This window comes from Monopterus albus, unplaced genomic scaffold (assembly GCF_001952655.1).
Source record: "Monopterus albus unplaced genomic scaffold, M_albus_1.0 scaffold56.1, whole genome shotgun sequence".
Classification (NCBI taxonomy): Eukaryota; Metazoa; Chordata; class Actinopteri; order Synbranchiformes; family Synbranchidae; genus Monopterus; species Monopterus albus.
In genome coordinates this window covers 2,378,859-2,393,577 of record NW_018127936.1, presented here as the reverse complement: position 1 = coordinate 2,393,577, position 14,719 = coordinate 2,378,859, and the positions used below count along the sequence as shown (strand labels likewise).

Genomic DNA, 14,719 nt, shown 5'->3' with positions numbered 1-14,719 from the left:
CATTAAATCTGATGGGTACGTCGCGGACAACCAATGCGCGCCCGCTCCTCCGTGTCCTCTGAGAGAAATATTTGACGTGGCAAGATTTCCGGACGTGACATGTTGCACATCATCTCTCCTCCCCCTCGACTCCGTAGCTCAGTTACCTCTAGACCTCTCCAGGTACTGATCCTGGAGCAGACCGAGTCCTGGTCCGCGACCTGAACCGGGAGGAATGATGTGGCTGATCGTGTTGGCCAGTTTACTTCAGTGCGCCTCGGCCTACGACGTGGATCTGAAGAAACTGGACGGGCTCGCAAAAGCGAGGGTGGAGGTACATTGTAGCCTTGTTTATACTACGATTCACACCTAAAATAGATTCGGTTTACGTGACGGCAGGCTCTTTGAAATGTGTGAATGGAGATTTTTATCTCACACTTTCGTGTTGTGCGCATGCGAGAGTGATTCTTCTAGGTGGGAGGAAGATGATAGAGCTGTAGTAAAATGATTGGATCTCCAGTGTGTTTACGGTATATTACGTTACCCAATCGAGCACGCAGGCTGTGCTGTATTGGCTGCAGTTCGCACTTTATTATTTTCAGTATTCATACTATGCACTACCAAGTAACTTGGTGATCGCTTTAAGATAGAAAAGGGGCTCGGGGTGTGATCAGGAGGTCAGACTCCTGCACAAAACCTTCTGAAACTCTACCAGTCTTTTTGTGAGAAAGCATGCAGTTTCCCCCAGGGTGTCACCCAATCACCAACTTGCCAGCGACTCTGAAGAAAAGCATGCTATCTGTTGCCAGTGAGACTCAGATTTCTGCAAAAATGGGTTAGGTATCCTTCCCAGAAGCCTTCCTGAATCTGTGCTCTGTACAAAAGGTGCAATGCTGCAGTGACACCACAACATTAGAGAGGCTTGCTGAGTATTTGAACAGGGAACCTAACCAAAACTGCCACAAAGAAGCTGCTGTGGAAGAAAATATGCATAAAAGACACATTTCAGTAGCCACAACCCATAAGTTAAATCATCATTCACCTAACCCTGGCGATGTTTCTTTTCCTAAGTACTTGTGACCATTTCCTGTGTCTAATGTTCTCTCTTTCCAGACATGTGGTGGATGACAGCTGAACAGGCTCAGAGAGGTAAGTGTCCTCTCTGATCAGCACACAGAGCCAGCGTGAGAGCAGCCTGAAGCCTAATCCCTACCTGAATGTGTTAACTCTCTGAGACACATTTTAAGTTCAGGGTTTCATGTAACCCCCAGCAGATATCACGTTAATGCCCATCTCTGTCTGCAGGTCAAAGCCTTTGTGGTCCAGGATATTCCTCTGTAGTATCCTTTGACTGAAGTACATCACCCACTTGTTCTTATGTACTGTAATTACACTACACTACTTGACTGCATTTATATTTGCATAGTGACTGAAGTAGTTAAATTACATTTGTGCCATTTTTGTGAAGTACTGGAACTAGAAACAGTTTCAGGCTATAAAAGGAAAGGAAGGATTTAAAATTATTTCAGCAATGTAACTGACTTAAAGAGACAGGTCATGTGTCATATGAACAAGAGATGCTACTCTGACAAAAGAAATGACAGGCCCATTATTTAGACCAGTGTTCAAGCTGTTAATACTGTCTAATCAAGTACAAGTTGAAAACTGTTGCAGTTAAGATTGTACAGGTTAGATGTTAGAAAACCAAGAAGTAAGCCAACAGGTCCATTTTTAGACCAGTGCTCAAGTTGGTCAAACAGTTTAAAAGGCGCAAGTTAAATATTTTTTCTCTACTGTTTTAGTTCTAGTCAGAAAATCTAAAATCGAGATTTATTTACAACAAAAATATTATTTTTCTTTAGTTTTGTCCTTGTGAAAAGCCCAGATGAGATTGTTTTGTTTAGGTCTCAGGTAATAAACTTAACTGAGTGGCATGTGACTTTTTGTATTATACTTTGTATCACAATGTCAATTTCATCTTTTTTTTATTTATTTATTTTTTTTACAAGGCAGTTTGAACTCCTTAGCTTTAACCAAATCAGAGGTTTCCCTATGGTAGTTTTACTGTAGTTCAACTTCTTCCAGTGTGAACTAATCAGTAGCTTGTAAAGCTACACTTTCAAAGTCGCTTCCCCAACACTATGCATTTCTAAGTTGCAAAGAACAGTTTTCCTCCTCGCCAGCCCTTGACCACAATGTCAGCCATAACCTGGTGATGAAGCACATTCCTGGGGCCGACCCTGAGCTTGTCCTCCTGAACCATTATTATGAAGAGTTGGATGTAAGTCTTCCTGGCTATGCATTTATTTTTATTTTATTTTAACCTACTACAGAGGTCTAAGGCACAGACTATTAAACTAATCCAGAACTGACAGACATCAACTGTGAATAGAGGCAAATCATTTTTGGTTTTAGTCTATATATGGGGAATGTTTAAAAAACTCTTAATATAGAAAATGACAACTTTATCCTTTAACAGTGACAGAAAAGTAAGGTTACTGTGGAGTCATTCTTTAACCCATGTGCTCTTCCACAGCGGATTCCCCTGTCTGACATGACCCGCTCTGAGATTAACGCTCTCCTGGGGAACCTGGGTTTCTATAAGAAGGCTCAACCTGAGGATGAGGTGCCAGAGGAGTTCCGCTTCTCTCCTGCCAAAGACAGCCCATTTAAAGACGAGCCAGCCGACAAACCTTCCACTTCCTCTCTTGCCACAGAGAACACATCCTCAGATCCCAATGCAGAAGTCGAGCACACTGACCTATAACCTGTCAGAGTGGAGAAAAGTACGAATTTAACCACGACACTCGGCCCCCGCAGCTGCTCCATGACCAGCTGCTTATTACACCTGACAACAGCAATGTTTTGTCATTTCAGAATAAGGCCAGCAGATCATGGATCAGCTCCTGGGGAAGGACACAGCCTGAATTTGCACATAACACATTTTTCATGCCATTTGTTCTAAAGAAGCGCATTTGTCATTGTTTTTTGTTCCATCATGTGTGAGCTGCTGTCAGCATCTTCACCTGTCTTGAGTTCTCGTGTCTCATTTGCGTCCTACCTACTGTGAAACTGAATGAAGCTCCAGGCTGAAAATCTTCTGACCGGCCTGAGGTTGATGAGACATGTTTCTGGTGGGTTGGACTGATAGACACAAGATGATTCAAACTGGATTATAAAAGAAAAAAATTAAATATTTTTTAAAAATCTCTCTCTCAGCTCCTGCTCTTGCGCTCTAAAGTGTAGAATAATCTCCCACAAAACAAATTCATTTCTTAAACTGGTTTAATTGTTAATTCACATTTAACTGTGGTGCACAGAAACATGACATTTCAACGTGTTTAAGTTCTTACAGAAAGCACTTGCTGCTTCATGAACAGTATTAGTTTTTTTTTTTAGTTGACAGTAGTGGAACAATTCTCAGATCATTTCTCTAAACCTAACAAAGCTGAGCTTTAACAGACAATTCTCACCAAATCAAAAGGAACCTAAATTTTATAAGCAGGATAAAAGCCCTTATTTCCTAGCATCTTGTTGTAAAATCTACAGTTATGTCACGATTACTCATGTTTATTCTGAAAGCCGGCTTTCATGAGACCCATGTCCACAAACTAACCCAATTTGTTTCAGCTAGAGCTTATTCGCTTACTTTAAAAACATAATGTACACAGTAACAAAATAAAAAAAAATAGATTAAAAACAAATGTACTCAAGCATTAATATGGAGCTATGTGAGTGTGTGTGGCAAGGTGAGGCAATGATGCAGGGGGACAATGGTGGCAAAGCAGTTATGCTGTTTTTTTGCACATATGCAGCCGGTCAGTAAGAAACATCAAGTAATGATACCGTTCAGCTGTTTGACATCAGACCGCAACACACTCCTCGTGTGTGCGCTCTTACCTGAATAAAAAAAAACATGTAGCATCTTTTCTTCTTAGAATAATATAATGTTGATACAATGATCCAGGAGAGATAGAAATCTTTAGCATGTTCTCAGTAGCACTGTTCAGACAGGTGAGATTACTCGGTGCTGGAATTCAACAGTAACCGTGTTGCATCCATTTGAACCATGAGGAAAAAAACATCCCTGGGTTTATGTATTAAATAGTAATTTGCTAACTGATTATGAGAATTTTAATAACTTACTTAACATTTCAAGCAACCAGAGCTGGGTAAATGTACCAAAATGAAAACCAAATACTGCATTACATGGTCGCGTATATTTTTTTCTTCAGTGGAATTACCAACAGCACAGATAACAAATTACAATAATTACACAAGTGTAGAAGAGCAAACTGTATGTATAAATAATTTAAAAGGGGAAATGTTATAAAAATATTTCTTTTTCCTCTTGAGGTGTTTTCAGTACACTGGCTTAGTGACACAGCTGCTGCTCATTCATATCCCCTGGTACAAAGTTTGAGTACAAAAGATGATGCAAAATCTTAAAGCTTAATAGGTAGTCATTAAACAAAACCCACTGGTGCTCTTGTTCTGGAGAAAGGTGGACTTTGTGTGACCGATGCGAGTCCAGAAGAGAACTGAAATAATGAACACACATCACCACTGCCAATAAAGATAATAAGCTAACTGACACACTAACACAATACCCCCAACGTGTCCATCAGAGGTGCAACTCTGTGACCCAGCCTGCGAAGGTGAAGCCTGGGAGGGGCCAGGGGGGAAGACGCCATGTCAAGGCTGGACGCTCACCGTGTACAGGTCAGAGGTCATAGGGCTGACCCATGGCCATCTGGTATCTGCGCAGGTGGTTGACCAGTGACTGTACATAGGTGAAGACACATTTGGAGTCGGGTTTATTACCCATGATCATCATGTCCTCCACTTCCAGCAAAGGCATGCAGTCGACGTAGGTCCTGAGAAACAGGCATACAAGAAACAGTGTGTATTAAAGGGGAGGGATGTATACACAGGCTGGGAGAGGGCCAGAGACGGTGTAGAGAGGAATGTACAAACCAAGTTTAGTCATGATTATTTACTTATCCATCAGGTGCTTTCTCATGATCAGCAACTAAAAGCAACACCCACCTCTGCATTGACAAGCTCTGGCCCCTCCTTGGTGCGATTATACTCTACTTATTTTTTAATATACACCTTTTTTCTCTCCGTTCTCTAAATCAGTGTGGAAAAACCTTTAAAAGCTTTCTTTGGATGACCAGTTTTAGGAACCACATGTGACGTATGCAGAGAGTCAGCACAAGGTGGCGAACTCTCCTCACACTGTAAAGCCTCTGAGATGTCAATACAAGCAAAGAATATAGCAGGAACAGCACAAGAAAATAAATGCCAGTAAAATTTGCTCTGTTATTTAAGGAAGTGTAGACATAGGTCATTCTGCACTTTACTATTAAAGTATCTTTAAAAGGCTTTACAATCCAAAAGCATAAACACCTGTAAACTCAGATCAAGTCAGGGAACAACAAAGCCTTTCCATTCTCTGCTTTGTTTCTTAACTCCTCTGTTTGAAACACTGTGATACAGCCGATCCTTTTAAAGTGTTGAGCTGCAGATGGTTCTGGCTCTCTGCCTGGGCCATAGTCTGGCTATGCAGAAATGCACACATGGAATACACACGCACGCACACACGCACACCATGTTTGGTACTTTGGACCTCTGTAGCTTCAGATTAACAAGAAGGATCAAATATCCAAAAGCAGCCAATTAAGGAGTTTTCTGACCCACTGCGTCCGGTATAAATCCATCAGCTGGTACAAACGTGTAGTTACACACACACACACACACACACACACACACACCCACCCGCACACACTCTCCATTCCATTAGGTCTATCAGAACCAAAGTGCGGTTCCTTCGTAGTCTCGTCCCCTCTCTCACCATGGGTTCAGTTTTAGGTGGGTTGCGACTCTAGGAGGAGTTTTTGGTTTTAACCAGGCCTTTCGTCACCAGACCCCTGTAGAACTCCTGCAGGTACGTGTACACACACTTCCAATCCGGCTCACGCAGCTTCACCATGTCGTCCACATCCAACAGCTGAGGACAGTCCACAAGTTTCCTGTGGCCCACGACCGGTAGGGGGTGGGGTTGGGGAAAGGAAGGAAAGGAAGACCCAAACAGAACCAAAGTAGAGGAGAGGAAGAAGACAGAAGGAACAGGACAAAGTGTGGAAAAGAGGGGGGGAAAAAAACAGATAAAGCAGTGAGCAGCCAAACATAAAAAATTCAGGGTGAAAAGACAGAGGGAGGGAGAAAGGACACAAAAAAACAATAACATTACATTCTGTGTTCACAAATATATCCATGAGTTGACATGCTTCATGAACATCATGATAAATACAGTATGTGGCACACACATACTGTACATACATAAGACAAAACAAAATGTCAAATGAGCGTCTGGTGATGCTCATTTAGCCTTTTTGTTTCTTGTTGTTTTTTTCTGTGCACTAGGACAAGAGAGTTTTGACCATTTCGATAGGACTACGTTCTGTCAGAAATACAAGACACAATGAAAAAAACAACAAGGAAATAAAAACACACAATGATACAACCTTAATGTGACTCTAAAAACAGACTGGTGCACAGCATGGTGTGTCTGTGTGTGAGTGAGTGTACAGTACTGGGGGGCTCGGGAGTGCCTGGGGACGTGAGTGATAGTGCAACACAAAGGTGGAAAAACGGGCTGTGGTTGGGTGTCAGGCCAGTGTCAACATTATAAATCACTATAATAAACAGCAGAATGGACATTATCTGACTAGGAGCATGTGAACACACACACGCAGGTAGGTGGAGGGGCTTCACAAGTGAAAATGATGTGATGAAAGAGGGATGAGAAAACGAAAAGGAGATGAAAGGGTAACAGATTTCAAGGCAGGGAAGGTATTGCAGGCACAGCCAAATGCCTGTTTGTTTTTTAACCTGGTGGTTTTTGGGGAGACTTTGCTCATGGGTTACTCATAGTAGAGGAATGGTGGAGAATGGCGATTTAGATGTGGAGTTATTAGAGTAGTAATGGGTCTCACTCAGCCTTGAGGGGGCTTGATACACCTGGGAGAGACAGGGACAGTTAACACTCTGACATCAGTCAAGGAGTCTCCGCATGCTCTTGGTCCGTCTCTTCAGGTTCAAGTAGATGTTGGCAAAGAGCAACGCTAAATAAAAGCTATATGCATTTTACAGGCAAATGAGACAAGGACAGGAAAATCTGGACTATGCAAAGAAAGGGAAATGTGTTTTTGCCTGGGAGCAGTGCATAAAAACTGTGTTGGATTGTTGTGTATTCACACCATGATTACCTTGCTTGGAAGATGATGTCTTTACCTACAGTAGCTTTCTCAGCTGGTTTCTTCATGTTTTATTTTAACAACAGTGAAAGTTCACCGCAGTTGATGTGGTTTCTCCATAATGTCGGCTGATGCTCTCACTCAACACCCAAACTGATGTGGTTAGTGCACATTACTCAGACAAACACGTCTTTTGTGTGTACTCACTCTGCAGCGTTGAAGGCCACCTCAAAGTTTTGCCTGCGATTGCTGGGGCTCAGGGAGCTGTAGTCAAAGGCTTCAGGGAAGAAATGGTGCACCAGGGCACAAAATGCCATGCCATCGCTCCAGCTAGATGAAAAATTCTGAATATCCACATGCTGAGGATGAAAACAACCAGACTAGATCAGGAGGCAGTGACGGATTCCCAGCACAGGAAAATATTAGCTCAGCCTATCTTGTTTTAATCATCAGGTTCAGCTCCAGGTATCCTGGATCACATTAAAGAGCACAAACACACACAGTGGGTTGCTGTGGATGGTTGGCTCACCTCATATGAACGGGTCTTGGCACGGCACCAGTCGAGCAGCATCTGCTTGATGGAGTTTGCGTTGGGCACACCAAAGCTGGTGGAACGCTGGACCTTGTTTACTTTGGCAACAGCCTGATTTCCAGAGCTACAAGAAATTCACATTTGTATTAATATTTACATGCTTCAACCTGCTCCTTTTCTTTCTTTAGTAGTGCTGACCCCCTGTTTATCCTTACCTGCCTCCCTCCTTCTCCAGCTTCTCCATCATGGCTTTGCGGGCTTGCATGGCAGAAGTCTTTGGCAGAGTCTGAGCTCTCATCACTTCTTTGCGCCTCTCTGCCTGCCTTCGCTCCACGGCTGCCATCCCACTGCTGCGAGACGACGTGTCATCCTCACGATCAAACACACTAAGACAGTGACATGTACATCAAGTTAATTTGTGAAAGTGCAGGGATTTTAATATGGTGTTACTGCAGTGTTGACACCTCACAACCCACCTGCCCACTTTTTTGCTTGTGTTCATGGAAGAGGAAGAGGAAGAGGAGGAGAAACTGTATGATTTTGACTGGACTGTCCCCCCTGCAATGATAAACAAATAAATAGATATATCAGTTATACTGGTTATAAAACCAATGACTATACAGTAAAGCCAAAGAGCAAAATAAAGTAATGACTCACTGTCTGTTTTCTGCACATAACTGGCCTCGACAACAGTACTGCGTGTTGATCTGCTCCCATCATCTGAACACACACAAGTACAATGTCAATTACTTACATGATGTCAGACCAGGTCAGTGGCCCTATACTTTGTTTTTCATCAGATTTTACTGTTTACTTTTTATTCTTCTGCTACCTTATTTTTTCCTTCATACTCCCAAGATGCCTTTTGCGTCTTGGGATTGTACATAAAAATGGATTTGTGGGGATCTGAGTTGTTGAAAAACAGGATCAAGGAGGGTTTATAGATGGTTAAGAACTGCACAGGAAAAGAAAAGATAAGAGAATCTACCAGACTGAGCGAAGCGGTCTGTCTTTGTGATTTGACTGAGGGTGGAGCCATCCGCCGACTTCTCCACCTTTCTCATCATTAGCTCTCCCGCTCCGAGCCCAGCGCGGCCTTTCTGTTGCTCTCTCTGCTGCCGGAGCTCCTGCAGGCGGGTCTCGCGCTCCTTTTCTCTCTGGTCTAGGGTGGAGAGGAGAAGAGGCGAGAAGGGATAGAGAGGTGGTGGGGAAGGTGGAGAGATGATGTCAATGGAAAAAGAGGAGGAGGACAGAAGGTCCTAAACAAATTGGCAGCCTCTCATTTGACTGCCACAGAGATGGATTAAAACAGAGCTTCCAAATTTGGGGTGATACAGTGCATTTCAGGATTCTTTCCACAGCACCGTAAAATTCCTCGGAACACACAGACACCCACAACCACTGCAGATCCAAGAGAGCAAATTGTAATCTCCCCGTGCAGAAGGCTGAGCCAAGTTCAGCAACATCCAGAAGACTGATAGCTTAACACCTGCACCGCTACCTGCAGCTCATATTTAAACATACCATCCTGTACTGATCTTAAACGTTCATTCGTAAACTCTCTATTTACTTCTGTCAGAGAATTTTGCTACATGTGAAGAAGTCAGGGTATTAAGGTGGCTTTGGACCACTTGTGTGCTTGATGCCACTTAGTGCACTAAACGTTTGCAGGTTTTTCTAGAGTAGACTCATCTCTGGAAATCTAATTAGGAAGTTTAATTCTCAGCTCAGTGTAACAGACACCCGGTAACACCATATGGTGAGAGGTCACTGCAAAGCAGAGAATGCACTAAAGGGTCAAGAGGTTTGAGTAACAACGTTGCAGCACATCGGGGTAAATGTGAAACACTCTACATAAAAAAACAAACAAAAAAAGAACATGCACATTCACAAAACTCTCAACAACTTACATCACCCACAGCAAAGATCTGAGAGGTAATCTGTTTAAGAACCGTAGTGGTTTGACAATGACAGGATGGTGCACACAGAAAAGCAAATGCAGGCAAATACACTGTAAGCTGTTAATGCACACTGCACGCCATCCTGCCCTACCTATTTCCTCTTGAGTACATCCCAGCTTGGCCTCTGCGGGCAGAATGGATAGAAATAATGTGGAAATTGCAATTCTGGTTAAAATTTGTCAAGCTAAAAAGTTTACTCAATATAATATGATAAAAAGTCAGTAAAGCAGCGTGTCTACCTTTGTTGATTCGAAACAAAGTGTCAAGAAAAAAAAAGAAAGTCATGAACAGAGCAAGGCATTCTGGTTTTCACTGTGCTGTTACCTCTCCTTTTCTTGCGAAGGTCTCTCATGGCAGCACGGATCAACTTCCTCTCCTCAAAGTCTTTTGACTCATCAAGCTGTGGAAGAAGGGAAAAGGAAAAAAACCAAAACGAGAGTTCATTCTTAATAAAAAGCTCAAACTGCATGGCTCCATTCATTAACATAATAAAGGGCATATACACAAGAAGTGCTGAGATTTAGTGTCAACACACAAATGTCCTACATGACTGAAGCTGTTGTACAACATGGTGCTTTTAAATTTAAGTAATGCATAATTATAACATGGGTGTGAAGTACCATTTTGTCCAGGAGCTCCTCATCCTCAATAGCAGCCAGCTGTTCAGAAGTCAGTTTTCCGGAGTGTATGTCGAGTTTGGTTTGAGTGCCGGAGCCATTGGGGATGGCTGGGACTTGACACGCCACCTGGACAGACGGTCTGGCTGAAAACACCGGCTCAGAGGCCATAACAGGCTCCGTTTCCATCTGTATGAGACATGAACACACACACACACACACACACACACACACACACACACACACACTGTGAGCAAGAACTTGCATACATACATACATACATACATGCAGAAGGAAACACTATGGAATTCCTTAATCTCAGATCGCACAGATTACATCTAACACTAGGATGAGGGTTTAAAAAAACCATAAGTGAAGCTTCCTGACATTTAGGGCCTAATAGGCACAAGATGATTCCGGTTAAATTTACTAAAGCCATAAAGGCCAGAGAGTGCGAAGTAGACTGCAGAGCTCACACCATTCCCTCACTCAATCTCTCTTCATCTTATGACTGTCCACTCACCATATCTCATTTTCCTTCCATCCCCTCTACCTCCCGGCCATGCCAGAGAGAGTGATACTAAGCACAAGTGTAAGACAAACCCTGCCAAGTTATTGTTCACTTAGTTCATGGCATATGCTGACACATTGAGTGTCACAATGACACTAAGCTGCTGTAAACCAAGAGTTTATGTGACAGGCACGGTACACCACCATGAATGTATGATGGGAACAATGCACTGGGAGATGTAAACACCTAAAACCATTCTTTCTGGTATGTACACCACAGAAGGACTGGGCAGTGTAGAAGCAGAGCACGATGAGAACAAAACACAACATCAGTGAAAGTTAGCTCGGCTGTTGACCAGCATATTCTGAGTGACCATAAAACACCTCTTAAATTTTCATCTGAATGCCTGTGTCAGACTATACTGTGGGCTCTAGCTGTGGCTTCAATGGTTCTGTTGTGACTTTAAGTCCAGGTCCAGATATAGCTCAGACAGCTGGCCCAGTCACTATCCACCTCCTGTCTGCAGGTCCTGGCTGGGCCAAGCCTCACTACAGGGAGGGACAATGCCTAGCACGGCCACAGAGCTGCGTGATCACATGTGGCCCTTGGTTTTTGGACACAGTTCTGACCCATGGGACAGACTAGACTGAGAGGCACTTGACCAGTGAGGAATGCTTTGGGACACAACACAGCCAAACAAGGGCTTTGAGTCAGGCAAGGAGAGAATGTGTGTGGGGTGAGAAAATCCCAGATAACCTTAGTGCTCCAGTCATGTTTAATTCAGCTTCAGCACCTGCGTCATGATGGCATACAAATGCTCTTTTTTGGTTTTTCCCTAATGGGACAAGGACTGTAGTCCTTTTGATTCACCACTTGCAATACAGTCTCCATCAACAGAATTATGAATGGCTAACAAGGGAGAAATAGCACAAAGACACAGGGAGGCCACCCTTAATCACAACATGTTCCTGACTGCTGGAGGGGAGTAACATCACCTTAACTAGGGCAGTTGATTGGCAGACCCGGCTGCCTTTTCAGGATTAGATAGGAATCAACTCTGGCTGGTTGAATAACTGAAGCTAATGATGCAAATGCAACTCAAAATGTCACCAGTGCACACAGGTACACCCAGAGGGTTTGTTATGGGATTTCAAAAGGACACAGAGCAAAAAAAGCCTAAAGATGAGGGCCGAGTTGCTATCCCGTCTGTCATGAAACTGTCCATCATTCTCTCTTAATGGAAACATAAAACCTTACATACCTTTCTTGTTCTGAAGCCAGACAAGTAAAACCTTTTCATTTATGGTTCTTTTTTTGAAAAACTTAATGTTCCAGACAAAGTAAACATAATAGATGATTTGAAGATAGCAAACTACAGGCCAGGGCCACTGTTAATGTTAAAACATTGTCATTTTTTCCCTACGCCAGAAAGTGAATTCAATCAACAAAACACTTGCATGCACATGCTCACATGTGAGTGCTAGCCAGGACATAATCACAAACACATGGTGCTACAGGACTGGAATACCTCTGTGATAAACTGCAGTGAAGTCCTCCACATAAACACAATCTGTCAAACCTGATTGGCAGCTGAGATGGTCAAGCTTTTTTAAAAACAAACGGAGGGCATAGAGTAATGTTAAAACCAATGGAATGATAAGACAGGTGCAACAGGAGGTCAGTAAGCATGTTGGCAGAACTAGTACCACGGTGATGACATGTAAAAATCATGGCCAGCTGATTCACGGTTACTGTCAACACCGAAACAAAAGACATTCCCGTTCTGTGAGCAGCTTATCTGAACTAAAAAGAGGTCATGGCCATTAGCAGAGAGCAGTACCTCACTGCTGCTGCGAGAAATGTTTGCCATCAGCGAGGGAGCAGAGAGAGAGCGGCGGGCAGCAAAGGTGGGCGGGTGAGGGACAGGTGAAGGCTCTGAATGCTGAAGTGTGCTTGTCCTGGTAGGTCCAGAGTCTGAGTCCTGGGGGCATGATAAAGTTTCCTGGGGTACGCTTGACTGAGTACCCAGAAGAGAGCAAGCTGGTGTGTCCTGGGATTCACTGCATGGGGAATCTTGGAGAGAGCAGGGCAAAGTACCATGTGGTGCTTCAAGTGCTTTGTCCTCAGGCATGCAGGCTGGAGGGTCACTGGATGATGTTGGAGAATCCCTGGTGGAAGTTGGAGAATGTCTGGATGGGGTTTTGGCTTCACATGGGATTGAAGGCGAGTGCTTCTTGCTAGCCAATACATGCAGTAAGGGGTCAGGCAGTCCCATTACCTGGCACAGGGCCTCCACCTGCCTGACCAGCCTTTCTTGCTGAATTCTCAGCCTCAGGTTCTCTTCTTGTAGACTGACAAGAACCTCAGACAGAGGAGCCACCTGAACTGTGGCCTCCTTGAGACGGGCATCCACTTGCTTCCCAAAGGCCTGCAGGTCATTATGGATCTCCTCCACTGTGCATCGTAATGTTAATTCTAATTGTCTCTGGCAGAACAGATCCTTTTCATCCTCAGCTTCCTCCTGAGCAAGCAGATCACTGATCACCTCCTCCAGGCCAGACTCAACACAAGCACTATCTGGGCTGCCCAAAGCCTCTGGAGCCTGTGAGGCTGGGAGGAATTCCAGGTTCACTCCAGGCATGGCCAGACCAGATCCACCCAGTCCTTTTGGTTCAAGTGTCCCAAAAACGTATGTTAGGATGCAAGATCAGAGGAATCACAGAGTTTGTGGCTTTTATGTGCTTGATGAGGTCAGATGATGTCCTCTCTTCCCAAACAATGCATGCTCTTTATAAAGCCAGCAAATCACCCCTCTTTATCAGCCAACACCCTGACAGCCAATGAGCATGGAAGGAATCCCGTTTCCCCAGACAGGAGTAGCCCCACCCCCTTATTTCCATGTGCTGGGGTCATGTCTTTTTATCTCCTGCCCTATCATTATTTCACTGAGCCAGTCTGTCAAAGGGCACTGGTGGCGGGTGGGGGTTATAGTGACAGCAATTTAGCCAACCCACCCCTCCCTCCTTTGACTTGGCGTTCTTGACCTTCACACCTTCACTGTCAGGCAACAAGGTTTAAGATGTGGCTCTCAGCCTGGGTTGAGTTGAAAAAGTTGCACATTAGTGCTTCACTCTTCTTAAAACTGTTTTGCATCAAAATGCAACAGAGTCAGGTCTTATCAGGCCAGTTGAGTTGCATGACTGTGATTCAAGACAGAGCTTCAGAGGGAAGATCAGTCCAGCCATGACAGAGCAGACTGGGTGAGCAGCGAAGGTGAGCTAGGGCTCACGACAAGGATCTTAGGAAGGACATCAGAACTGTCCCAAGACTTTATTTTAGGCTTACTGACAAAGCAGCAGGGCTCCAACTGCTGCTCGTGTGGATGCTTTAAGTGCTTTGGTGTTAGATTAAGAGCTCTGCAAGAGCACTGACAGAAGTCTGTGTGCATGTTGTTCAAGCAAATCCTTTAAATGCCTATTGACGATTTATTAGCATACTGTACAACAGTCAATGGAGAAAAACTTTTTATTTATACAAACAGTAAATGAATGATCTAATATCAAAATATAAAAGTATTCAGAACTGGCATTCAGTGGAGAACAATAGGACAAAGGGTAACAGCTCTCTCTCCTAGGACTGAGAGGTGAGCAAAACAGTTCCCAGAGAGCAGAGAGAAATGTGACTGGCAGCAGACAAAGTGGGTTAAAACCCAAGAAGGATGTGGCTCTATGTCTAAAGCACTTTACCCAATTGTAGAAGGATAAGACACATAAATAAAAAGACTACAAAGTAAATACACACTATTTTCTACAGAAACTGGTGTAATATGTGAAATTATAAGTCCGTCTCTTCCGACT

The 14,719-nt window shown here is 43.7% G+C and overlaps 2 protein-coding genes across 4 annotated transcripts in view; one reads left to right on the top strand and one right to left on the bottom strand.

The window, feature by feature from the left end:
• Positions 1-104: 104 nt before the first annotated feature.
• Positions 105-3,194, top strand: selenom (selenoprotein M). Of its 2 annotated transcripts, none has more exons than XM_020602353.1 (6): positions 105-313; positions 1,093-1,128; positions 1,285-1,319; positions 2,182-2,260; positions 2,516-2,765; positions 2,838-3,194. In XM_020602353.1, the coding sequence occupies exons 1-5, from the start codon at positions 215-217 to the stop codon at positions 2,744-2,746; spliced, it is 480 nt and encodes a 159-aa protein (XP_020458009.1). In that variant the 5' UTR covers positions 105-214; the 3' UTR covers positions 2,747-2,765; positions 2,838-3,194. The 2 variants fall into 2 exon arrangements, with proteins under 2 accessions (XP_020458009.1, XP_020458008.1); XM_020602352.1 differs by having other exon boundaries at positions 106-313; positions 2,857-3,194.
• Positions 3,195-3,246: 52 nt separating this feature from the next.
• smtnb (smoothelin b) overlaps positions 3,247-14,719 on the bottom strand; it is a 42,725-nt gene continuing 31,252 nt past the window's right edge. Inside the window, exons 11-21 of one of the 2 annotated variants that reach the window (XM_020602349.1) lie at positions 10,355-10,540; positions 10,059-10,134; positions 9,826-9,858; positions 8,762-8,935; positions 8,431-8,493; positions 8,250-8,331; positions 7,989-8,159; positions 7,771-7,897; positions 7,449-7,600; positions 5,837-6,014; positions 3,247-4,856 (exon numbers count right to left, since the gene is read on the bottom strand). In XM_020602349.1, coding sequence (XP_020458005.1) covers positions 5,867-6,014; positions 7,449-7,600; positions 7,771-7,897; positions 7,989-8,159; positions 8,250-8,331; positions 8,431-8,493; positions 8,762-8,935; positions 9,826-9,858; positions 10,059-10,134; positions 10,355-10,540 — 1,212 coding nt within the window. In that variant the 3' untranslated portion in view covers positions 3,247-4,856; positions 5,837-5,866. The remainder of the gene's footprint in view (positions 4,857-5,836; positions 6,015-7,448; positions 7,601-7,770; positions 7,898-7,988; positions 8,160-8,249; positions 8,332-8,430; positions 8,494-8,761; positions 8,936-9,825; positions 9,859-10,058; positions 10,135-10,354; positions 10,541-14,719) is intronic. The other variant, XM_020602350.1, reaches the window with a different exon arrangement.